This window comes from Mus musculus, chromosome 19 (assembly GCF_000001635.26).
Source record: "Mus musculus strain C57BL/6J chromosome 19, GRCm38.p6 C57BL/6J".
Classification (NCBI taxonomy): domain Eukaryota; kingdom Metazoa; phylum Chordata; class Mammalia; order Rodentia; family Muridae; genus Mus; species Mus musculus.
This window is the reverse complement of record NC_000085.6, coordinates 61207382-61234267: the sequence shown is the minus strand read 5'-3', so window position 1 is coordinate 61234267 and position 26886 is coordinate 61207382. Positions and strand designations below refer to the sequence as shown.

Sequence of the window (26886 nt, the reverse complement as noted above, 5' to 3'; positions counted from 1 at the left end):
GACCTCAATACTGGTACAAGGTGTGGATTTAACTTGTTGAAGAAGACTTACTGCCATTTAGAATGTGAATAGTTGCTGCTGCACTGTTTATTTTGTTTGTCATATCGTGCTAGTTGGTGTGGTTTTCCAGGCCAGGCATGGCTTAGCTCTCACTGTTCACAGGCAGCTAGAACACATGATGACTTTTCTTTTCCAGCTCTTCAATGCCATCTCTGAATACATTGAAAGCCATCCAATAGAGACGAGGCTTCCAGAAGAGATCCCGACTCTATTTCTTATCCTATGGTGTCTCATGTGAGATTTGTTACCCCTTTTGTGATAACTTCAATTAAATGCTCAATATGTGTCTATGTGTCTATTTGAGGAAGTTTGCATAATTTTGAAATGCTTTTAGGTCTACACATGCACACACACATACACACACACAAACACACAAACTCATACCCACCCATACACCCACACACCCACACATACACACACAAGCACATACACACACACTTTTCCAAGTTCTACCCTGTCCTCACACACACCCGGTTATTAACCTTTGCTGTAACTTGATTTCTCTTCATTCCATACTGGTAGTTTGTTGTACCCACCAAGATTTGAGTTCTACTGACACAGCCTCTGACTAATTTACTGATATCCATGGTAATGCTAAATGAAGTACAAACATTGTGTTTCAAGGCTAACTCCTGTAAATGGGAAGAAACATAAAGTCCTTCCACCTCTGGGGATAGGTTAGGTCACTCAGAACAAGAATTTCAAGTTCATCCATTTATCTATAACGTATATCTTCTTCTCCACTCTTTCAAGATGAGATCAAATGGGAGCTGCTGATTTTGTCTCAGCATTGAGAAAAAAATGCAAACAATTTACTCCTTGTTTAATTTTTTTAATGTCTTCAAAATTCAAAAAAAAAGTTCTGAAATGCACTTACATCCATGATGATGAGCACAGGTTATGTAGTATGAAGAGACAGAGGTTATGTTGAGAACACAGTAGTTGATTGAAAGTTAAGATTTATCATGTTCTTAAAAGATCTTGGTCGAAACCACTGTCTCCTGTGTGAGATATGGTTCAACCCAGAGCTCTGCCATTATGGCTCCGCCATTAACGGTCGAAACCACTGTCTCCTGAGGGAGATACGTGACTGCCCGGAGCGCCGTCATTAAACTACCTCGTGTTTTTACATCAAGATGGTCATATGTTCGTGATTCTTGGGTGCATGCTGAATAGGGAATTGAGTGAGGGTTTCCCCACTAGGTTCTTTCAAAACCAAGTAAGCACACCCTTCAGGGTAAGCTTACTAGTCAAGTCAGACTGGGCAACTTTATGAGAAATCTACTTGCAGGTTTCAACTCCCAGGTCCAACTGCAGCAGTCTGGGGCTGAGCTGGTGAGGCCTGGGGCTTCAGTGAAGATGTCCTGCAAGGCTTCTGGCTACACCTTCACCAGCTACTGGATGCACTGGGTGAAGCAGAGGCCTGGACAAGGCCTTGAGTGGATCGGAGCGATTGATCCTTCTGATAGTGAAACTATCTACAATCAAAAGTTCAAGGACAGCCGGGCGTGGTGGCGCATGCCTTTAATCCCAGCACTCGGGAGGCAGAGGCAGGTGGATTTCTGAGTTCAAGGCCAGCCTGGTTTACAAAGTGAGTTCCAGGACAGCCAGGGCTACACAGAGAAACCCTGTCTCGAAAAAACAAAAAACAAAACAAAACAAAACAAACAAACAAACAAAAGTTCAAGGACAAGGCCACATTGACTGTAGACAAATCCTCCAGCATAGCCTACATGCAGTTCAGCAGCCTGACATCTGAGGACTCTGTGGTCTATTACTGTGCAAGTCACAGTGTTGCAACCACATCCTGAGAGTGTCAGAAATCCTTGAGGAGTAGGAAACTGCCCTGGGACTGAGGAGACTCAGAGCAGGTTTGCCTGTAGACTTGCTCAGATACAGCCAGGATGGAGAAAGGACTTTGGTTTTCACAGAGGCATAGTTTGGGTTCAGGTTTCCTGACAGGAAGAACTTCAGAATGCTGTATAAGAACCTCATATTATTGATGGAACAAAAGTGAGTATTTCTGAAAAAAAAAAAAGATCTGGCTGCCTTGTCCTTTGTTAGTTTCATAAGAAACATGTCTCCTGTGAATTTTATAGTTCTGGTGTTCACTATATAATGTTAGCTATAAATATCATGAGTTCTGGAGACTCCATAACCCTATGTCCTTTATTCCCTCTATGTGATATAGAGGCTCATCCAGAGGATTTGGGAGATTCATTCTGATCCAGGAAGGAAAACACCATCTCTCATGGACCCTGGACCCCCAGCATCAGGCCAATCAGCCATCCCATGAAATTTTTGTTCTGAATGCTGGTACTCCAAACCACAATGGAACATTCAGATGCTATGGCTTTTTAAAGAATGAACCACAGAGCTGGGTGGTGGTGGCCCACACCTTTAATCCCAGCACTTGGGAGGCAGAGGCAGGCGGATTTCTGAGTTTGAGGCCAGCCTGGTCTACAAAGTGAGTTCCAGGAAAGCCAGGGCTACAAAGAGAACCCCTTTGAAATTTCATGAGGTCCCATTTATTATTGACATTTCAGCCTGAGCCACTTGTGTTCTCTAGACAAAAATTGTCCCCTGTGTTCAAGACAATTTCCTACTTTCTCTTCCATTACATTCAGTGGATCTGCTTTTATATTGAGGTCTGTGATCCTCCTGGACTTGAACTTTGGGCAAGGTGATAAATATGGATCTGTATGCATTCTTCTACATGCAGAGAGCCAGTAAGACCAGCACCATTCATTGAAGGTCCTTCCTGTTTTCAATAGTATGGTTTGGGGTTCTTTGCAAATAATCAAGTATCCATACATATGTGGGTTTGTTTCTGGTTATTGGTTCTATTCCACTGACCAATCTGTCTGTTTGTGTACCAATACCAGCCAGTTTTAATCAAGACTGTAAAGCAGTACAACTTGAGGTCTGGAATGGTGATTTTCCCAGAAGTTCTTTTATTGTCCAGTATTATTTTGGCTATCCTGGGGTTTTGTTTTTCCATATGTAGTTTTGAGTTGCTCTTTCAAGGTTTTAAAATATTATGTTGAGATTTTGATGGGAACTGCATTGAATCTATATATTTCTTTTGGTAAGACACACATTTTTAATATATTAATCCTACAGATCCATTAGCATGGATGATCTTTCCATCATCTGAGGTCTTCTCCAATTTCTTTCTTCAGGGATTTCAAGCTCTGACCATATAGATATTTCACTTGCTTGGTTAGAGTTACACCAAGACATTTTATAATATTTGCAGCTATTGTGAAGGGGTTGTTTCCCTAATTTCTTTCTCTGTGTGCTTATCTTTTTTTTAAAGGAAGACTACTGATTTCTTTGACTTAATTATATATTCAATCACTATGTTGAAGTTATTATCAACTGTAGGGGTTCTCTGGTAGAATTTTGAGGGTAGATTTTTGTATACTATCATATCATCTGCATGTAGTGATCCCTGACTTCTCCCTTTCCAATTTGCATCCTCTTGAGCTTCCTCTTTCATCTTATTCCCCAAGCTAGAACTTCACGTGCTATACTGAACAGATAGGGACAGAACGGTCAGCCTTGTCTAGTCTCTGATTTTAGTGGGATTGTTTCAAGTTTCTCTCCTTTTAATTTGATGTTGGCTATTGTTTGTAGTATATTACTGTTATTATGTTAAGGTGTATGCCTTGATTTCCTGCTCTCCTCAAGACTTTTAACATGAGAGGGTGATGGAGCTCTGTTTAGGAATTTCCCCCTGTGCCAATGAGGTCAAGGCTCTTTCCCACTTTCTCTTCTACTAGATTCAGTGCATCTGGTTTTATGTTGAGGTCCTTGGTCCACTTGCACTTGAGCTTTGTGAAAGGTGATAAATATGGGTCTATTTTCATTCTTCTACAGACAGACAGACAGTTAGACCAGCACCATTTAGTGAAGATGCTTTCTTTTTTCCATTGTTTTTTTTTGGGGGGGGCGTCTTTGTCAAAGATGAAGTGACCATAAGTGTGTGGTTTTATTTCTGGTTCTTCAATTCTATTCCACTGATCAACATGTCTGCCTCTGTACCAATACCATGTTGGGGACAAAATAAAGGGGAGGCCTGGGGTGGGGGTGGGGGTAAGTAGGATAGGAAAAAGATACCCACACCCCGCCAGAGTTTCCCTATTCTCTGGTCAGTCAGGTGTGGGAGGGCTGCTACCTACCCTATTTACTCATCCCTGGGTGGGCATTCCTCTATCCCACTCTTCAGGGGGTGGCCAAGGGGCAGCCCTGCCACGGGACCCCCCACCCAGAGCTACTTTGCTAAAGCCACCAGGGTTGTGGGAGAGAGGGAATGGGGGAAGAAGTTCCCAACACTAACCAGAGTGTGCAGTGGGCCTTGATGGAGCAGAGCAGAGACTCTATGGTTTAAGAGCTTTATTATAGAAATTCAGGGGAAAGAGAGAAGGTAGAAGAGAGAGGAGAGGGGGGAGGGAGGAAAGGCTAGAGAGAAAGAGAAAGAAGGAGAGAGGAGAGGAAAGAAGAAGACAAAGAGAAAGGGAAGAGGAGAGAAGTGAGAGAAGTGAGAGGTGAGAGGACAAAGGAGTAAGAGAGCGAGGTGGGGGCTAAGCACCCCTTTTTATGGTCTTCCCTGTTGCTAGGTAACTGGGGAGGAGTTTAGCCTGAAGGTCAGATTGACCATGCTTCTCTTGGGGCTGTGGGAGGTGGTAAGGAGCATGAGGGAATGCCTACCGTGTCATGAGGGTGAATTATGACTATCGGGGTTCAGACCTCAGATCGACTGGAGACCAGCCTGCAATTCCCCACAATACCATGTAGGTTTTTAAAACTAATAAAATTTATCTTAAAACATACAACTCAGTATTGATATTTTTAAAGTCATTAAAATAATTCATAATAGTTTAAATGCCTCTTAAATGTACATGACATCTTCGGAAGCAGACATTAATACACACTCTACCAGTTTTTAAAATCTGTTTGGAACATTAAACACGACAGAAAATCTCTCATGAGTCCTCTGTGGACAGAAATTGTGACGAGTTCCTGATTTTACAGAAACGTCCATCTCCGCGCAGTGTGTGTGTGTGTGTGGCTTCACAGAATGAGCTGGGTGGAAGCATCCACCAGGCCCGCCTGACCCTGGGCTGTCTTGGGTGGGAGACTTCACAGCTGTCTCTGGGTTCTGGGTCCTGGGACCGTTAGGTGGCTTCCGTGATTTTAACTGTGGTGCCTGTGCTGTGTAGAAAATTGTCCGTTTCATCCAGATTTGGTTTTCCCCAATTTGGAAATTAACGATGACGCAAGGAGATGTGAACCTAAGGATCACCTGTTGAACCTAACCCTTATCAATATGATCAACAGGATCAAGACTTTGCATGTCAGAGTCTTCCCACTGTGTAAGCGCGTGCTCACATGTGTGGTCACACTGTGTGCATCAGGGTAAGACTGTCGGTGATGTCACACTGTGCTGAGTGGTCACACTGTGTCCACAAGGGGTCAGATGCAGTGACTGACGTCACACCGTGTGTAGCCAGGCTGTGTGCGTGGCAGTGTGACGCGCCCGAACAGCCACACAGTAGGCTCACGTCCCGGTGTGCTGCCCCACTGCACGAGGTTGCATGGCGTCACACAGCGGGCCAACCGCCTGGCGCGTATACTTACTGTGCGCATTTGACATCATGCTGCCTGCACGGGACACTCGGACCCCGCCCCCGGTGACGTCACCGGGCCCCACCCAGCCACCCACCCCTGCCTGCCTTGTTCCTTCCCCTCTAGGTTTCCCAACCTGCAGATGAGGAAGAGGAAGCGGGAGACAGACGGACAGACGGACGGACACAGACGCTGCGCCCAGGCCTCACCATCCATCGCAGGAAGCCCCCTGTCTCAGGTCAGAGCCCCTCCACCCCTTTCCACCTCACCCTGCCTGACATGACGTCACCCAGAAGCCCCTCCCACCTGGCCCTACTGTGTGCCCAGCACACCCTGGGGTTTAGAAAACGATGGGGCTAGGGGACGGAGAGACCGGAAGGGGGGGGCAGTGGGACATGCAGACCTACTGTGTGTGCCCTGGGTCTCGGGTACAAGGTCCCCACCACCCGTGGGTCTGAGCCCTGGGGATGGTTTGGGGTGGGGTCAGAGGTAACAGAGGCCAAGGGGGGCTTAGAAGCCGGAGTTGGGGGGCGTGGCCTCCGCCTGCCAATCCCCCGCAACCTCTGACCTCTGTGTAGTACTGGGGTCAGGAGATGTGGTTCACCTCCAGGAGTCAGGGGTCTGGAGATGGTGGAGTTGAGGCAGGGGGATGGCTTCAAGTGCGTTTCCTCCAAAGCCCGGGGCGGGGGTGGGGGGTGGGGGAAGCGGGGAGTTGCGGATCGCCCCTAAGCCCGACTGCGGAGACCCCGCGGACGCCGCCCCCGCCCTCCCCACTCCCCGCGAGCGAGCGTCCTTGGCCCGACAGGAAGTGGGGACTGGAGAAAAGGAAGTGGCTGCAGCTGAGCTTGGAGCACGGCGGGGTTGGGGAAAGGCGGGTCCAGGCGGCGGTGGAGCGTGAGGGGGAAAGGGTCTGACCTACACACAGTCAGGCCACAGGCAGGCAGGGCGACCCCCGATCCCCTCGACCGCCTCCCCACCGCGCGGACAAAGCGGGTCCACATATAAGCAAAGATTCACGGGGAATCAATAGGATAACGTCACCAAGAGAGGAGCTGAGACAGGGGCATGGCTCAGATGGCAGAGCCCAGCCTCTGTACCCACCACAAATCATGCTGTAGTGAGTGGGTGGGACGGGGCCAGAGAATGCCCCGCCCACCCTAGTGCGCCAGACAGGATAACACCTCGGCTCTGCCCACTCATCTGACTGACAGATGACGTCATCACATGCCATGAACATCACCCCCCTGGCTCAGCTCGCCCTGCTCTTCTCCACGCTACTGCTTCCGGGAACTCAGGCCCTTCTGGGTTAGTGACGCTAGGTGGGCGGGGTCGGAAGTCACGGTGGGCGGGGCCGCGTCCAACAGAGCCACCTCACCCTCCTCCCCCTTCCAGCTCCGACCACACCGGACGCCGGCTCCGCCCTCAACCTGACCTTCGACCCCTGGACTCGGACGCTGACCTGGGCCTGCGACACCGCCGCGGGGAACGTCACGGTGACGTCATGCACCGTGACCTCGCGGGAGGCGGGGATACACCGGCGAGTCTCGGTACGTGGGGGTAGGGAGAGAGGGCCTTGTCCCGCAATGATGTCACTTCCGGTCGTGACCCCAATGCGCTCCCCCACCCTCCCACTCCCTGTCCCCCCCGCAGCCCTTCGGTTGCCGCTGCTGGTTCAGGAGGATGATGGCGCTGCACCACGGTGTCACGCTGGATGTCAATGGCACGGTCGGGGGCGCGGCCGCGCACTGGAGGCTGAGCTTCGTCAACGAAGGTGGGCAGGGCCGGGAGCGTCCCGGTGACGTCATCGCTCGCGAACGCCGGCAAGCGATGACGTCACCGCCGGCAACCGGCGTCGTCATCGCCAGCAACCAGCGACGACGCCTGGCGACTTCCGGTCGGGCTCACGGCGGCCATCTTGTCAGGCGCGGCGGGCTCGGGGGCGGAGAACCTGACCTGCGAGATCCGAGCCGCGCGCTTCCTTTCCTGCGCGTGGCGGGAGGGGCCAGCGGCGCCCGCGGACGTCCGGTACTCGCTGCGAGTCCTCAACTCCACGTGAGCAGTGACCTCAGGCGGGGCCCTCATGCATCGTGGGTGTGGTTGGCCAATCACGTCATCACGTCGCCGGTGACGTGAGCCCTGAACCCGCTATGACGTCATCGCTGGCCCTCTGACCCCGCCCCGCCTCTCTCCAGGGGTCACGACGTGGCGCGATGCATGGCCGACCCCGGGGATGACGTCATCACACAGTGCATTGCGAACGACTTGTCACTGCTGGGGAGTGAGGCCTACTTGGTCGTGACCGGTCGGAGCGGTGCGGGGCCAGTGCGGTTCCTGGACGACGTGGTGGCTACGAAGGCGCTCGGTGGGGTTGGACTTGTGAGCGGGGGCGGGGCTTGTGAGCCTGATTGGCATGCGGGCATGAGGTTGAGTGACGTTTGTGGGCGGGGCTTGTGAGCATGATTGGCAAGCATGAGGCGGGAATTGTGAGTGACAGCCCCGGCCACGCTTCCCGCCCTTACAGAGCGACTCGGTCCCCCACGTGACGTCACCGCGTCCTGTAACTCTTCCCACTGCACCGTCTCGTGGGCCCCGCCCTCGACCTGGGCATCCTTGACGGCCCGGGACTTCCAGTTTGAGGTCCAGTGGCAGGTGGGCGGGGCCTCTCCAAGTTGGCGGGGCCTGAAGGAGGGGCGGAGGCCAAGGGCTCGCTGGCCACGCTCCCAAATGCTCAGCCACGCCCCCATCCCTCCCGCAGAGCGCAGAGCCAGGAAGCACACCCCGGAAGGTGACCTGAGCTGATGCAGGGGCATGACCTGGATGGCGGGGATGGAGAGGACCTGAGGCAGGGGGATGGGCTTGGGTGTGGGTGGGCGTAGTCGCGGACTCACTGGGACAGGTTTCGTACTTCCGGCCCCACCCCCCAGGTGCTCGTCGTGGAGGAGACCCGCCTCGCCTTCCCCAGCCCCGCCCCCCACGGAGGTCACAAGGTCAAGGTGCGCGCGGGCGACACGAGGATGAAGCACTGGGGCGAATGGAGTCCCGCCCATCCTCTCGGTGATGTGTGGAGGCCCCGCCCACTCCCCGGGAGACCCGCCCTCCGCGTCCACTGCGAACGCGCTACTTCCGGTCCCCTGACCTCTCCCTCCCACCCCACAGAGGCTGAGGACACGCGAGTGCCCGGTGCGCTCCTGTATGCAGTGACAGCCTGCGCAGTCCTACTGTGCGCGCTGGCGCTCGGAGTGACGTGCAGGAGGTGGGGCGACGGCGGGGGCTGAGGCAGGGGGATGGCCGGGATGGAGAGAGTGAGGCAGGGGGATGGCCACTGTGAACTCTGCCCTGCCCTGCCCTGCCCTCTCCCTCAGGTTCGAGGTGACGCGCCGACTCTTCCCGCCCATCCCAGGGATCAGGGACAAGGTGTCCGACGACGTGCGAGTGAACCCTGAGGTCAAAAGTCACAAGCGCTCGTGGTGGGGGTGGGGCGCGAGGCTTGTCCCCTGTAACCCAAGGCGTGACCTCTGACCCCCGTCCACCCCCCCCCCCCAGACCCTCAGGAAGGACCTCCTGCAGCCCTAGACGTCCCGCCCCCAACGTGACTGACAGGAAGGACTTAAACTTCATGACATCAACTGATGTCATGAAGCGATGCTGATAGACGTCATCGTGACCGCTCCCCACCCCCACGTCTGGTGTGACTGGACCCCTGTTGCCCTGTTCATCAATCACCAAAGTGGGCGTGTCCAGTCTCATCCTGTCAATCACCCTGGAAGGGCATGTTTAACGACATTGATGTCACCGTGATATCACAGTCCAACCAAATCCTCCTCTATAGCCCCGCCCACCCCGACAGGAAGCACAGGTGACTGGGAAGCCTGCCACTGTCAATCAAGGCCGCCCATCCCAAAAAAATCAGTACTCGTGGCCATCCTCCTGCCTCAGTTCCAGGGATGGCAGGGACAGCGTGCATATCCCCACCGTAATAGTTTGCTCAGTTCTTAACAAACCCTAACCCTTAATATTTTACCTTAACAGCCAGCACACACACACACACACACACACACACACACACACACACAGACACAAACTGTCATAAAATCCAACGTGCCTTCATGATCAAAGTTCGATAGTCAGTAGTACTAGAAGAATCATATGTCTGTAAAATAAAAGCCAGAACATTTTCTGCTTTTGTTTTCTTTTGCCCCAGATAGGGTTTCTCTTGGTGTAGCCCCGGCATCCCTGCCTGGAACTTTCAGTGTAGGCCTGGGTAGCCTCAAACTCACAGAGGTCCTCTCTGCCTGCCTGCCTGCCTCTGCCACCCACACAGCCCGGCCGAAGCTAGGATCTTTTTTTCTTATTATTACTTATTTATTATTACTATTAGTTTTCAATGTAAATGTGTGTGTGTGTGTGCGTGCTCTATCTGCTGCCTTATATGACTGCATGCCAGAAGAGGGCACCAGAACCTAGGAGAAGCTACCATGCAGGTCCTGAGAATTAAAAAAAATAAAAGAAAAGAAAAAAGGAAATTCTAATTACATAGAAGGTAGATATCTGCCCAGCTGTCAGAGTGCTGTTTAAGGCTTACTGTAAATAATAAAAATTGTGTGTCTCTTATCCAAAAACAGAAGGGAGGTAGTGCACCTGCATGTCTGTTGTCTGCATGTCTACTTCCTTGTTCTGTCACTCGGTTGCACATTGACCTCACAAAGATGAAAGGCGACAGACATGTGGATGGCAGCCATCTTGTCCTCTGACTAATCTCCCTCATCAAGATGGAGGTGGCTGGCTGTCCTGAGACGTATTGTTCCAGGTCACTTCTGTTTCTCCCCCTTCTTTTCCAGCTACTAGTGGAACAGAACTTAACTGAATCAAAAAAAAAAAAAAAAAACCAAAAAACTGAGCACATAGACAGTACCATTTACCATAAATAAAACAAAAGCAAAATCCATCAAAGTCCATAGTTCTGAGAAGGTCCCTAAATATACTGAAAGACTCCGAGAGGAGCCCCTCGCTCAGTCCTTGGGACAATATCGGACACCCAAGAACTCACGAGAGACCAAGCTTGATGCAAACCACATGAGGCTTTATTTGGGGAAAGCCAGAGCTCTGGGGACGACTCATATCCCACGCAGGGGTAGAGGAGTCAACCTCAAGGGGAAAGAGGTCCCAGTTTTTATAGGCCCTCAGGGGGGAAAGGAGTAGGGGGTTGTAGGGGATTTCCAGATCTAAACAATGTCTATTCTCAAGAAATGGGTATGGGAGGGGTACAAGGAAAGAGTCTGGTGCAGGTGTAGCAACTCCGGATTGACCTGGCTGTGGTTGCTGGGGAGATTCTCTGACTCTTTCCCAGCAGCCAATATCACAAACACCTGGCAATGGGCTTCATCAGTGGGCACACACATGGGTTCAAGGAACGGTCAAAAACATTGGCAGACACACGGGTTCAAGGAGTGGCCAGAGCATTGTGCACCTCTATTTTTCTAAGTCAGTGAAGCTAGTTCTGCTAGCAATGAAATCTATCTTGCCAATTTCAGGGTTTCTGTGACCTTTTATATTCTGTCAGGATCTTTCAGTACTAACCAGGATTTTTGGCTATTGTACTTCTGCTTCTGGCTAACTGTTCTTACCATTTGAAGTATGTCAACCTAGAATATGGCTTTGGTATTTAAAACTCACCCTGAGGGCTAGAGAGATGGCTCAGCGGTTAAGAGCACTGACTGCTCTTCCAGACTTCCTGAGTTCAATTCCCAGCAACCACATGGTGGCTCACAACCATCTGTAATAAGATCTGATGCCCTCTTCTGGTGTGTCTGAAGACAGCTACAGTGTATTCACATAAATAAAATTAATAAATAAATCTTTTTAAAAAAACTCACCCTGAGAAAGGTTTGGTGCAACCCTGGGATCCCTAACACCAAGCACTACTGCCTGCTGGCTAATAGAGATATTCTATTGGTTTAAACCCATGTCCTAGGAGTCCTCTCTCATGGACATCCCCATAACACTGCTGCCTGTAATGCTGTGGATTTCTCCTGTTTTAGTTATTTAACTGGCAGAGAAAATGAATACAATCTAGACCCTAGACCCAAACCATAGTCTTTTGTACAAGGCTAAGTGCAAATGTTCATTTGAGGGGTGTATGTTCTCATGGGAAGCCATACTTTAAAATCCCTGATATCATGAAGGTGTCACTCTTTGTTGTTGTTGTTGTTGTTGTTTTGAGGTAGGGTTTCTCTGTATAGCCCTGGCTGTCCTGGAACTCACTTTGTAGACCAGTCTGGCTTTGAACTCAGAAATCTGCCTGCCTCTGCCTCCCAAGTGCTGGGATTAAAGGTGTGTGCCACCACTTCCCAGAGAAGGTGTCACTCTTAAACATTAGGAATACAGTTACCTTTCCTATTTTATCCAGACATAGATTGCCACTACACTGACTCAGTTCTGAACCTGGTGAGAACTGAATCCCAGGCACCAGGGTGAGAACTGTGTAATACAATAACAACAGAGCATAGAGTGTGTGCTTTCATGGACTTTCTGGGGCCCAGGTCCTTGTTCTAAAGACTCCATTGGATTGTGAGTTTGTAGCATTTCCCCTACAGCCAGCTCATCTGAAAAGACTCTTGTCAGCAGAACAGTGGCAGCTGCCCAGATCTCTAGACATGTTCACTAGGTGCCCCAGAATTTTCCTGGACCAATATTGCTGCTGCTGAGAACAAGCAAAACAAAACAAAACAAAACAAAACAAAAACATTATTCTAAGTGCTACTATATCATTGTCAGACTCCATTTAATAATAAAGTCAAGATCCCAGGCCAGAGTGGAGCTGGGTACTTCCCAATAGTTAGACAGCTTCTATTGTAAACAAACAGTTGCTTGAATTCACATATCTCAGGTACAACTTCTCCTTCTTGCTGGCATGGTCAAAAAAGTATATGTTCCCATGCCCAGAGACTAACTCCTAACTGATGGAAACTCCTTGCTCAATCTCTTATGTCAAAATATGATTGGATAGTGTCCAGCCTCCTTCCCCCTTGCTCTATGGTTTTATCCTTTAAATATGTTGCAGAACATCCCTTCAGGGTCATACTTCAGTTTCCAAGTCTGTTCTGCTGCCTTGATCTATCAGTAGCAGCTTGATTACAATCATTTTTTGTTAGCTGCCTAGACCTCATATTTGAGTTATGTTGGATTTAAGCAAATCCCACAGTGCTACAAGGCCTCATCTCACCAGCCTCTCACCTGTTTGCCTCTTGTTTTACATTCTATTTCTCTATCATGGGATTTCTCTGTAGCACAGGCACTATCCATCCTGTTGGTCTCACCCTACCTCTTTCCCTCAAGACATTTATGTTCTTGAGTCCCATTCTCTAGGATACGGGATTAAATCAGGATTCCCACTTACTGGGTACTATGCTCCCTTACTCTGAGTCTTTTCTGTGTGTTTGTTGCTGGGGATTGGAACCTAGAGAATGCATACTAAGGAAATGCTCTGTTATGAGCCCAGTCCCCATATAATATGAGTGTCAAGGCTGAGCACAGCACCCTAGATGTCCAAGTTCTTCCTAGAAGCAAAGGATTGAATGTCCAGTGGCATAAGCAATGTAGAAAAGGATATGGCAAGCAAGTTTTCTAAAGGTGGTCCACCTTTTTGAATGACCTATTATGGGGGAGTTCTGAAAGGCATAGATCCCAGACACTTCATCCAAGAATTGCTTCTTCCTATTGATATGCCTTTCATGTTACTCTTACATATCCTAATGATTCCTGAGCATCAACCTATCCTATCAGACAAATTTTCTGCAGATCAACATTAAGAGGAACTTTCATTAAAACAACACAATTTAGATGAATCAATGACTTTACAGAATTCCTGCCTTGGTTCAAATATTTTTAGGAAGAATGTTTAATGAGATGGTTTTAATTGTTTTTTTTTCCAGAAAGATATAATAAAGTTAGAATCAAGAATAGAATGTGTCCCCTCCTCATAGAATAGTAAGTAAAGGCTGCATAATAAGAAATAGAATGAGCTTTTATAAGTTGTACTAAGAAGAGAAATAGGATTGGAACAAATTAATGATCATGGAAAAAACAATCATTTCAGGTCAGGTGTGCACTAGTATAAAATAAGGCCATATGGGGCCTGGAGAGGTTTCTCAGCAGTTAAGAGCACCTACTGCTCTTCTAGAGGTCCTGCGTTCAATTCCCAACAGATACATGGTGGCTCACAACCATCTGTAATGGGATCTTCTGGTGTGTCTGAAGGCACTTAGAGTGTACTTACATCAAATCTTTAAAAAATAAGGCCATATGAAACTGTTCCTTTGAACATACGAGCTTAGAGAATGAAATATTGTCTTGAACTTACTAACATCCTTCTGTTACTCCCTTTTGTGTAACATTCTATCTGTGACATGATTTTATTTTTTGTCTAAGAAGCTATAAAAAGGCTGAGTCTAAAAATGAAGGGTGACTGTTGGGACTCTGCTCTATCCAATAAATGTGTATATATGTATATATGTCTGTCTGTATAAAATGTATGTATGTATATCTATCTATATATCTATTTGTTTACATACGTAGGTCTATGTGCTCTACTTCCCTGTCCCATTCTTTCTTGATCCTTTCATTCAGTCTGCTCTTTGACTGGAGAATTGAAGACGCTGATATTTAAAATTATTTATACGTGTGTGTAAGTAGTGGTAATCCTGTTGCTGATTTTTGGTGTTTTCTTCTTAGTATATTTTATTCTTGAATAATTAAGACTTTTTATAATATGACTCTCTCTGCAATGCTGAATTATCTCTTCAGGGAAACATACTGTTTCCTATATGTCTCTTAAGTTTTAGTTTATTGAATATAATTTGTTTAGGCTGTTTATGTTGTAGAAAATCTCCATTCTCCTCAAATCATCATAGTTTTGCTGGGTATATTATTTTAGGTTTGCTGTTATAGTCTTTAAGACTTTTATGCATTGCTACAACCTCTGGGGGATTTCAGAGTTTTCACTGAAAAATCAGTTGTTAGTCTTCTCTTACAGCTTTCAAGATACATTCTTTGTTATATATACTTAGTGTTTTATTAATGCTCAAAGGATTTTCCTTCCTTGTCTTATCTATTTGTTGTTCTGTGTTGGGGGGAGGGGGTTGATGTGCATAGAGGTGCCTTTCTAGTGTGGGGAGTTTTCATCTATAAGCATGCTGAAGATATCCATGCCATTGAATTGGTGTCTCTTTCATCTATGCTAATAAGTTTGTGTATTCGATGGTGTTCCATATGTCTTATGACTTCCTTTCGTGTGTGTGTGTGTGTGTGTGTGTGTATGTGATATGTTTGCATGTACTTTTGTGTTTCTGCCTTAATTTCTCTTAAAGCTGGACTGCAACATTTTTTTGTTTTGTTTTGTTTTGTTTCATTTTTTGAGACAGGGTTTCAATGTGTAGCTTTGGCTGTCCTGGAAAATCACTCTGTAGACCAGGCTGGCCTGGAACTCAGAAATCCGCCTCCCTCTGCACCACCACTGCCTAGCTTTGGACTGCAACTTTAAGGTGAAATAAGCTTTTAGTTCCCAAGTTGGTTTTAGTCATGGTTTTTTATTCGAACAGAAAAAACTTAGTAAGAAAAACATGAAGCTGAGAGATTGTTCTGTGACTTGAATTTGTACTTGTTTAATACACAAATGCACAAGTATTATATAAAATATTAAAATCTCTAAGTGTCACACTGGAGAGATGGCTCAGGGGTTAAGAGCACTGACTGCTTTTCAAAAGGTCCTGAGTTCAAGTCCCAGCAACCACATGGTGGCTCACAACCATCCATAACAAGATCTGGCACCCTCTTCTGGAGTGTCTGAAGACAGCAACAGTGTATTTACATATAATAAAGAAATTTTTAAAAAATCTCTAAGTGTCATCAGGTCAGCTATAAAAACTGAAAACGTATTCTAATTACAGATTATTTATCAAAGATGGTTGACAGGTACTTTAAGAAACAATTAGAATCTCATAACTTTATATGCCTGTAAGATGCATAGATGAAATTTTCATAAAGTATGCTTGGGAAAGTCTGAATCCTCTCTTCTGGGATGTGATGTTCAGCCCTGTCCTACGTACAGCTGATCAATTATGTCCATTGTTTTAAGGAGAAAACCACAGTGAATTTAGTGAATCTGGAAACAACATGAGGTTCTTTAAACAGCCATTTTAAAGTGTTATATTATTTTTCTTGAATAATGCAAGGTGCATTTTTATCAGCCTTTAAAAATTTGGAATTTCAAGTCGATTATATTGATTTTTCTTAAGAATAATTCACACTATTCATTTTTTAAATATTGTATTGAAGAGACTTGCTATTATAGCATTGTATTTTATGTAAGGGGACATACCATGCTTATAGGCACTGGTGAGAATGCTTTATTCGTTTACATTAACTATATGTATTAATATCAAATAATTCTTGATTTGAACTCCTATAGGTTTAATTATGCCAATGTCTACAAGATCCTTTATCTATTTGTTATTGTAAATCACCCAAGGCCCAGAATCTTCAGAATTTTGAGAATTTCATTTTTTTCCAATAACTGATTTTTTTTGTTCACTTTACATCAAAATCACAACCCCATACTCTCTTCCCAGTCCCACCCTTACAAGTCTCTCCCCCAATTGCTCCCTCACTTTTTCAGAAAAAGGAGAGCCCCCCCCATAGGCCCCACCTAGAAACATCTAGTCCAGTAGGACTAGACACATTCTCCCACACAATCCCAGGCAATCCAGGTAGGGGGAAAGGCATTCAATGTCAGGGAACAGAAACAGAGAGAGCTCCTGTTCCACTGGTTAGTGGCCATACATGAAGACCAAGAGGGACATTTGCTACAAATGTATATAGGCCCTAGGGCAAGTCCCTGTATGCTCCCTGGTTGGTGACCAAGTCTCTGTGAGCCCTCAGGGACCCAAGTTACTTGACTCTTTTGAGGTTTAGCCTGTTGGTATGTATTGTAATACTAAGTGCAAACCCCAAGACCTAGTTGCCCCAGAGACAAGAGTCCTCAAGTGACCTAAGAGATGCTATGTGACTGTTGGGAGCGATCCTGTTTGAATGTTAACTGCCTTGTCAGCCATAAGTGCTTACTTACAAAGTCTTGGCCTCTATGGTAAAGTACTAGTCCAGCTGAGTACAAATAGACATAGATCCTGAAGTCAGCGGAGAACAAATAGCTATAAATCTTGTGGATAGGTGCCTAATAACCCTTACTGTTCTGATCTTTCTGCTGAACTGTTTACCCAGTCCTGTTCCTGGGAATAGGTGCATTACCCAGAGACAAAGCAACCCCCTCCACCCTGCTTCCTGCTCCTATGAGTATATAACCTGTGTGGGAAAAATAAAATTTGTCAGCCTTGCTGTCCGTTTTCTGTGTTTCTTTGTCCCCCATTCTCTTCCAGGTACCTCTCAAGTCTCTGTTCGACTGTCCTGCGGGTCAGGACATGTGACCTTGCCCCCAAGTTATTTCTGACTGGTGAATTAAGATGCCTACAGTCCATAGCTTGGCAGAATTAACAAAGGCAGGGCTTGGTGTTCTGGGCTTGGGGTCAGAGGAGACCTAAAGGGATTAAAGGCATGCACCACCACTGCCTGGCGGTATATTTTTTCTTTAAAAGTTATATTTTACCAGCTTTTTCTTCTCAAGTCATGGGTTGACTTATGGTTCTTCCAATTAGAAAAAAGGATTTGAAAGTGCCGATCCCTGCCTGTTTACTCTTCCTCTGGGAGACCACAGAAGAGAAAAAAATGATGTTTATGAGAATCGAAGCAGACAGTGTTATGTCCAGTTCTTGGGAACCCCGGAAGAACTCTAGTAATTGCAAGTCTGATGTAATATAACAAAGAGAACCTTTATTCAGTCAGACCCGGATCTTAACCCTTTCCGACTGTGCATGTTAGGAATGCAATGCTCCAATCCAGGGGCTTGGAGTTTTTATATGCTCATATACATAAGCAGGGATTCTCCAGCTTTGGGGAGGTGACAAGGAAAGCCATTCTTCAAATCTGATTTGTTCAGACAGTGAGGCAGAATCGTGCAGTTGGGAGGGGGGACTCTTTCTGACCTGGAAAGTAACTTTATGGTGCTATCAGGAGCTAGTGTGTTTTTACAATCTGGTCACAGCTGTCTGGAAACACTTAAACACCCTTCTCTCATGGCTCAAAACTGAGCCACTTGAATTTTCAAGGCTGTTTGGTTCTTGTTTCCTTTAAGGACAGGAGCCATCTGCACAGGAGAAATGTTATCTATCAAGGAGAGTGCCAGCCTTGGTGACACAGAGGCAGGGATGTGTTGCCATTTGTCTGTTCCCAAAGCTGGCATCTGCCACTTCCTGGGCCTGAGGGCCTGGGGGTGGGTGTGGGTGTGGGGGTTCGTTAAGGAGAGGGAGAGCCACCATGAAAAGGGGAATATTCTGGCATCAGGCTGAGCCCTCTGTTTGCCATCTCTGAAAGGCATCTATGCTGAGGAAAGGAGAAAGGGGAGGGGAGCTCTGAGCAAGGGGCAGGAAAGTGCAGTGGCAGGTTTCCTGCTTCTCTTCAACAATTCACCATCTTCACAAATATACTCAGGAAACCTTCTAAAAAGGTGCCCAGTGTTGAGGGCTGGCTTGTCCAGACAAATGTAGTCATGGCCCCACCAAAAAATCCAATTTATGAAAGAGCATTTTCTTCTGTTTCCTTTGAATCTGAGGCAGAATGGAGGTCAAACTAGTTGCTATAGTTTGATGATTTTTCAACATTGTACTATAATATTTACTTAAGTAAGGTGCCCATATCAAATAATTTAAAAGTGAACAGAGTTAGTATGCTGTAGAAGATCTGGGATTTACTCCTTAAATAAATTCAGATCACTGTTCAAGGTACTAAGTGGGATTCTGGGATGTATGCTAACATTTAAAAAAAAATTGAAAAGCCATCTAGAAGTTAACTATTGTAGAACCTGCATAGATTGCATAGATAGATAGATAGATAGATAGATAGATAGATAGATAGATAGATAGATAGATAGATATAGATAGTATCCTGACCCTCGGAACCTAGTTATTCGTGGAGTCGAGGGGGACCAAGCCTGAAAGAGAAATGGACGAGAAAAGGAAGCAAGACCAAGCAAAGGGTTGTCAAGGTCTGTTTAATGGAAGCTGGGAGCCTGATTATAAGCACACAGTGAGAGAAAATAGGGAGGGGCCGAGGGGGAATGATCAAAGCACAGAGAGAGGGATAGACACCCGGGGCGGATGCTGAGTGCAGGCTTCAAACATCTTGCGGCTTATCTTGGAATGCTGGCTCTATCTAAACAGTCCCAGGCGCCTGGTCGAGATAAGGAGGAGGGGGTGACTGGGCTCCCATCAAAGGGTCAGTTCGATCTCAGGGTGGGAGTTGTTGAAGGTCTGGTTTCCTACAGTTTGGTCTCTCACAAGATAGATCGAGTATAAACAGAGTTACTTACTAACAGGTTTTGATTCTCATAATAGGCACTATTGTCTCACAAATACAAATATAGTGTTAGAAATTAAATACTCTTTGTGAGCTGTTGGACAGTCAATCCCATAGATCCCCATGAGGCTACTGGCATTGATCTTGGTTTGCCCTCCAGAACTTGACAGAATGTATACTGAAGATTAAATGCTTTACTCATAGAAATGGAGAACTGAACCTAGTAATGGCCTGGAAATTTCCTTCCAACTGTGATGTGTACACCACTGGGGATATTCACTTACTATCTTCTTTAGATTGAAAAATAAAAAATAAATCTTACATACACATTAAGACTAAAGAGAGGGGCTGGTGAGATGGTTAAGAGCACCGACTGCTCTTCCAAAGGTCCTGAGATCAAATCCCAGCAACCACATGGTGGCTCACAACCATCCATAAGGAAATCTGGAGTGTCTGAAGACAGCTACAGTGTACCTACATATAATAAATAAATAAATAATTTTTAAAAAGACTAAAGAGAGGCCATCATTCTAAGCAGTTTTTTTTGTTTTTTTTTTTTGTTTTTTTTTTTTAGTCTAGACATTCAGAGAAACTATTTAGAAAGTCAAATAAATTTTGGTGGCCAACCAAATTTCATTCAAAAATCTAAATATAAAAACTAATTCTATTTTATCTTATGACAACATTTAAAAAAGTGTCAGAAGACAGGCAATGGTAACACACCTTTAATCCCAGAACTCTGGAGACAGAGGTAGGTAGATCTCTTGTGTTTGAGGCCAGCCTAATCTACAGACTGACTGTTCCAGGAAAACCAGGGCTATTCAGATAAACCTTGCCTCTAAAGAAGAAGAAGAAGAAGAAGAAGAAGAAAGAAGAAGAAGAAGAAGAAGAAGAAGAAGAAGAAGAAGAAGAAGAAGAAGGAAGAAGAAGAAGAAGAAGAAGAAGAAGAAGAAGAAGAAGAAGAAGAAGAAGAAGAAGAAGAAGAAGAAGAAAGAGGAGGAGGAGGAGGACGAAGAAGAAGAAGAAGAAGAAGAAGAAGAAGAAGAAGAAGAAGAAGAAGAAGAAGAAGAAGAAGAAGAAGAAGGAAACAGAGAAGGCAAAGGAGAGGAAGAGGAGAAGAAGAGAAAGGAAAGAAAGAAAGAATAAAAGAAAGAAAGAAAGAAAGAAAGAAAGAAAGAAAGAAAGAAAGAAAGAAAGAAAGAAAGGAAGGAAGGAAGGAAGGAAGGAAGGAAGGAAGGAAGGAAGGAAGGAAGGAAGGAAGAAAGGAAGAAAGGAAGGGAGGGGAGGAGGGAGAGAGAGAGTTTTTAAAGTTTGGTTTGTTTGTTTATTTTTTAAGGGTTGGGGATACGGCTCAGTAATTTCTTTGCAAGTATGAGGACCTAAGTTCAGATCCTTATCCACATTAAATCAGGTGCAGTGCTGCACATTTCTTTCTAACTTCAACACTTTGTCTCACAAGAGACAGATCCTAGGAGTCAGCCAGTCCATCCAAATGGCAAGCTCCAGGTTCAGTGAGAAATTCTGACTCAAAATTAAGGTTGTACTCAAAATTGAGTACAACTGGAAGATATTGGACATAGATCTCTGGCCTCTTATACAAAGCATATGTTCTTTAACATGTATTAACTCAATTACTCATTGTAATGTTAAGAAATAGGTAATACTATAGTCATCATATACAGCTGAATAAAATGAAGCACCAAAAGTCATTAACCTGTTCAGGGTCGTGCAGTCAGTAAACGGGAGCAGGTGGAATCTGGACTGAAGATGTCAAATGTTCAAATCAACTACACATAATCCTGAGGCACATTTCACACTCAAACAATAGGAACAGTTAGAGATTTTTATAGATGATAGATAGATAGATAGATAGATAGATAGATAGATAGATAGATAGATAGATAGATAGATGATAGAATGAATGCTGGATCTATCTGTAGCTCAATCTGTGAGTTGTGATCCCTTTGGCAAACCTCTGTCTCCAAAACCATTTATATTATGGTTGTCAGGAGAGGGCATGGGGAGGTGCTCTAATGGTAATGGTCAGTCACTGAGTTCCTACATAGTCGCAAACTACCACAGCTAAGAACATAGTAGGTACATGGCAGTATTTTAGAAGGTCCAGTGTGTAGCAACTACAATAAGAATTAACCTCCAGAGAAATGGTGCAACCCAGCTTGGGGTTCAGAGTAAGGCTTGGCAACTGATCTAAGCAGGGAAGACACCACTTCACTGACAAACATTTCTACAAGGGACTGGAATTTATTTGTTGTGTTTACTTAACAGACATCTAGAAATAAAAATGACAGAGAGTGACATTTACTACACTTGCAACATTAGAGAGGTCTATAGCTGCTTTCTTCTTCCCTTTTCTCTGGCATCTTCCTTTGTCCTCCCTCTTTCCCTGGACCACCTAGACACTGGGCTATAAATGCAAATAAAACAAGAGAAAGTGTTTCTTGTCCTTGGAGTCTAGCTCAGTTTTGTATCAGGGAAGTACAGGAGTGGAGCAAATGATGCTGTGAGCAAAGCACCTTACCTGTGCAATGGGTAATTTTTTACAACCTTACTGGATTTAGAATCACCCAGAAAACATGTCTCTGGACAGGTCTATGAGCATCCCTCCTGAGAGGATTAACTGAGTGGGGATGACACACCCTGAATGTGGCTGGCACCTTCCAATAATCTGGAGTTCTAGAGTGAACTGTTTCAGAAGCTATCTTCTCTCTGCTTTCTACGGTAGATGCAATGTGACCAGCTATCTCACAGTCCTGCTGTTATGACTCCTTCCTCACCAAAGACTTTGATGTAATAGGTTCCTTTGAGACTGAAATATAACATGCTCCGGGGAAGCCATTTAAACAGGGAGGTGAACAACTCTAGATAACTTCAGGAAGTCCCTGAAACTAACCAGCTTCACTAGGCCTCTGCCTACCTGAGTAAGTAATAAAGAAGGACCTAGATTCACTCTCAGACCAGTCAAGCTACAAAGTAGACTCTGAGGCCAGACTAGCTGCCTAGAAGAAGCAGTAACAAGCCCAGCTACTTAGAAAAGGTTTAGGCCAACTGAGTCACTTAGAAAGGACACTCTTCAATCCTCTGAGTTGCCTGCAGGCTGTGCAGTGTGCTCCAGGTTCCTAGCTTTCATAAGCTGTCACAGTGCTGGGGTAGGCTTTGGTGATAGAACTGTCCATGTGTCATTTCTGCTCCTGTAAGTAACCCCTCACCCATGCTTCTGTAAATAACACCAATAAAAGTCACTGGCTCACCAAGTATGATTTTTATAGTATCCATACTTTGACCTGTTGGTTGGCTCCTTATCTGAAGTAAGTAGACACATCTCCCCAAAAATGTTTTGTCACATAATGTGAACTATACTCTTCTGAAACCATGAGGCAAAATAAACCATTCCTGGGACTGGAGAGATGGTTCAACAGTAGGGAAGCTTCTCCTTCCTCCTTTACCTTCTTCTTGTGGTTCTCCTCTGATCTCAAGCTTAAATCCCAGCTATGTCTTCTAAACCCCACCTATGCCTTTTTTGCCCACCTATTGGCTATTGACATCTTTATTTACCCAGCAGAAATAACTTCGGAACAAGGCCACATAGCGCCACTTGGGTCTATGTGCATACTCCAGGTCTTGGAGACCTATACTCAGCATTATAATACACAGCAAAAACAAACCTTAACAGCTATGAAGGACTCTCAACCTATGAGTCAAGATCCCTCTGTGGTTGACCCTTTCAACACGGGTTGTCTAAGACTATCAGAAAACACGGATATTTGCATTAAAATTCATAACTGTACTCTATATTCATATTTATGAAATAGCAATGAAAATAATCTTATGATTGGTGGTCACCACTACAGGAGGAGCTATATTAAAGTGTTGGAGCATTAGGAAAGTTGAGAATTAATGGCTTTCTCAGTTACAAGTGTAACCACACATTGCTTTTCTGCTTGCTCTGATTGTCACTGAACTTTCATGTACCATGGATCCAATAGAATTCTGTGCTCATAAGACATTGAAACACTAGCCTTCAAACAGGGTAATGACGACCATGGCCATGACTATCTAGCATGTGCCCTGCTCACAGACATAACTCTTTTGTCCTCCTGTATTTCACTTACAAGTTTAAAGACCATTAAGAATTTTAAAATAATGACAATGGAGCCCTTGGAGCAAGTGTTAGGGATCGTCTGGGTGTAAGGCCTTATGCAACAACATAAGTTACATGCCAAGGAACCCATCTCAGCATCTGGCCACAAATGCCAATAGTGCTGAGGTTGAGATGTCCTGCTCCTTGAGTTGTTTCTCTTCTAGTTTTGGTTTTGTGCATATCCAGCTGGTAGTCATTGCCCCCAAATTTTCTACCAGATGAGAGTCACATTTTCTTAGGGATTGTGGAGAACATGTAAATCTTGTGTCCCCATCCAGCTCATCTTTAAAAAATGAAAAGGAGAATTGTGCCCTTCCCTGAGCCTTGAATAGGTTAAACAAACCTCCAAAGGTTTTACAACCTGGCTGGAGTTGGCACTTGGCCTCATCTCATTTGCATTTTCCCACCTGAGCTTTGAGTAGTTGACAGCCTGCTGAGCTTGCTTTGCAACTCAATCCAGCTAAAACAAATGATGGGCCTGTAGATTTTGCCTATATAAATGCAGAGTTGAAAATGAAACTTTGTGGGGTTTTTTATTTTTAATTTTTTTGTTGTTTTTCTCATGACAGGGTTTCTCTGTGTAGTCCTGGCTGTCCTGGAACTCACTCTGTAGACCAGGCTGGCCTCGAACTCAGAAATCCACCTGCCTCTGCCTCCCAAGTGTTGGGATTAAAGGCGTGCACCAGCACTCCCGGCTTAATTTTGATTATTATAACAAAAGGAGATTGACAAGTATCTTTTTGTTGTTGTTGTTGGTGGTGGTGGTGGTGGTGGTGGTGGTGGTAGTGATGGTGGCAGATATTGCTACAGTGGCAGCTTTTTTTTTTTTCTTTCTTTCTATGAAAAGAAGAGAGAAAATATTTGGCTATGTCTATGGTTCCTCCAGCTTTCCTGTCTTGTTTGTTTATATTTAATCCTCAAGTGATGGTAGTCCTGTGCACACACACGTATGCTCGCTTGTACATACACACACACACACACACACACACACTCACACTCACACACTAACACACTCACACACTTACCACCCAGAGGTGGGGACCAGTCATGGAGAAAGAGGCAGTCATTAGGAAGCATTGGCTTAGATATGTGAGGAAGGTGATAGTGAACTAGAGGCTTTGAATGTCAAACTGTTGTCCTTTAAAACATAACTGTCTAACAAAGAAATATTCAGTTTATTTTCTTCATCTAATTCTTTTCACTCCAGAGATCATGCTAATCTAGAAAGTGGAGATCTGATTGCTGAGATTAAATGCTCCAGCCACCATGATTATGTAGAACAAAGTGAGGTGCTAGATGCTGTGGCCTAGTGAAATAAACGTCAGGGCTGGGTGAGTGTAGACTCTGAGATGATTGACTCTCTATGTATGCTACACTCAGTTCTCTCCTTCCAGCCAGAGATGAGTCTTAGGCTCTCAGATTTGTGGAATGTGAGCTTGCTTTGTTGGGTTCAACTTAACAGATATTTTTTGATTTTGTTTTTTCCTGCATGCTGGCTTGCTTGATGTGGTTTTCCTTTCTATATGTGCTGGGTTCCCAGCCTGTCCTGGAGAATCAGAAGAAAGGTCAGAATCAAAGTCTTTTTGATAAATAACCAGGAATACATACCAGCACATCTGGGCTGACTACCCTCCCTCCCAAGGGATGAATCAATCTCAAAGGGGAAGATGGTCCTTCCTCTTGCCCCACAGGTGGTACCCTAAGTGTGCAGCCCATTTTCCCTCTTGCGCTGTACACTCAATAATATGAAGTAAATAAAATAATAAAATTTCCAGTTATATATTTGTTCAAGCAAGCTCAGTTCTTCCTCAACACCTATCCCTGCCCCACACCCAACTACATCTCCCTGTATGTGTTAGGGGATTGCATGTCTGTTGGTCTGTGAACTATTTGAGAAAGCCTGGTGGCCACTATGGCCACAAGAAGGGTGTCAGTTGCCCTAGGACTGGAAGAGCATTGAGTGCTCTTAAATTCTGAGCTATGTCTTTCCAGTGGCAAGTTTTCTGCATGAAATCAGTCATAATTTTAGTGTGAATGTTTTACAACTCACTGTCCTTTGATATATGTAAGACTACCTAGTACTGATGATGGCCTCACATAATAGAATAAGTGGCTTCCCATTTTCTTAACTTTGATATTCCAACTAGGACAGAGCTGCACACTACCTAGCTATCAGGGAGTGGTTGCATATGCAGAAAAGGAACTCGTCCAGTCAGTAAAGTGTTGCTGTTGGGTTTTTTTGGGGGGGGGGATGTGGGATTTTTTTAATAATAGAAATTTTATTTTGTGCATATATTTTATTACAAGTCCTTGTTTTGATTCTCATTTTATTTCAAGGGTACTTTCTATGTTAGTGAAGCCTCCTTACAAGACAGCACATGTAAACTGGATTTACATCCCTATCATCCAGAGGATAGCAAGCACAGAGAACAACAAAAACAAAAAAGAAAGGGCAAAGAATTCAGAGGCTGACACATTGATCACTTTGGGTCATTTTTTCCTGTTTTACCTTGACGCTGAGTTCTAACAAAAAGAGAACCTCAAGAAAAAGAAAATGAAACAAACAAACCACTTTGGAAGCCTGGTGTTGCTATCGAGTTTAATTTTTAAAAGAGGTGTGATGATAATCAGAGTGCTTAGTGGAAGTCTCTGTTATATGGTTAGTGCCATTATGCTTTATCTTACAGAAAGTTAATCACAGCCTGTGGCCAACCACCCAGTTACTGAAGAAATTGAAACATAATCCACAATTTTCTCTCCCTCTCTCAGTCAAGAACAAAATTTGAAATTAAACTGCATGTACAATGAAAGAAAGTCAGGTGTGGTTCTACGTGTCTTCAGTCGAATCACAGAGTAGGCAGAGGCAGGTAGTGAAAGACCCCAGTGGGGAGACCCCCACTCAAGTCCCGAGATGGCCCGCACACCCAAGGAATCACGAGAGACAGGCTTGATTCAAACACACGAGGCAGTTTAATGATGGAGCTTCGTGCCTACACGTATCTCACGCAGGAGACAGAGGAGTCGACCACAAGGCTCAAAAGTTAGGGGTTTTAATAGGAAAAAAGTCGGGGGATAGGGGAGATTGGAGCGGTTACACACAATTGGACAGTTTAAACATCAGCAAGTGGTACATGCGGGTCGGGACCACAGCAACTCTAGAGAGAGGGTGCTTATCTTTGTGGGCAGAGCATCTGGTTAAACTCAAGCCATATCAGAAGGAGACCAGACCAGATGGCCCATTACTCAACTGGGCTTGTCTGGAGATTGTCCTTGCATGCCTCTCTTATCTTTTATGGCCAGTCAGTCCCTGGAATGACTTAACAGCCTTTGTGACAGCCTGTCTGGTCGCTGTCTTAGGCCTGTAAAACCTTCTGACTAGTCATCATGAGCCGTATGAATCATGGGCCTTGAATTTAATTTTCTTTCTTTCATTAGAACTCTGCAAACTGGAGGCAGGCCTGATCTAGGTACTGATCTCAGGAGCTATTGGCCATCAACTAATGAAATGAAGAGAAAAATAAATAATAGATATAAGACTGACCTTGTCTTGTCTGCCTTCATAGATAGGCTCATGT

The 26886-nt window shown here is 45.2% G+C and overlaps 1 protein-coding gene and 1 pseudogene across 16 annotated transcripts; both read left to right on the top strand.

Moving 5' to 3' along the window:
* The first annotated feature begins 1332 nt into the window (after window positions 1–1332).
* Gm4242 lies at window positions 1333–1871 on the top strand (annotated as a pseudogene).
* Window positions 1872–5806: 3935 nt separating this feature from the next.
* On the top strand, window positions 5807–17077 carry Csf2ra (colony stimulating factor 2 receptor, alpha, low-affinity (granulocyte-macrophage)). 16 transcript variants are annotated; one of them, XR_003952749.1, is made up of 12 exons: window positions 5807–5929; window positions 6903–6996; window positions 7084–7238; window positions 7342–7462; window positions 7614–7743; window positions 7884–8067; window positions 8213–8340; window positions 8447–8476; window positions 8616–8684; window positions 8848–8944; window positions 9054–9135; window positions 9235–17077. XR_003952749.1 is itself a non-coding variant. In NM_009970.2 (12 exons), exons 2-12 carry the CDS (start codon window positions 6903–6905, stop codon window positions 9262–9264), a joined length of 1167 nt encoding a protein of 388 aa, NP_034100.2. In that variant the 5' UTR covers window positions 5850–5929; the 3' UTR covers window positions 9265–9866. The 16 variants fall into 16 exon arrangements, 7 of the variants coding, with proteins under 7 accessions (XP_011245432.1, XP_011245436.1, XP_030106596.1 ...); XR_003952746.1 differs by having other exon boundaries at window positions 8616–8745; XR_877658.3 differs by having other exon boundaries at window positions 5832–5929; window positions 7884–8053.
* The last annotated feature ends 9809 nt before the right edge of the window (window positions 17078–26886 follow it).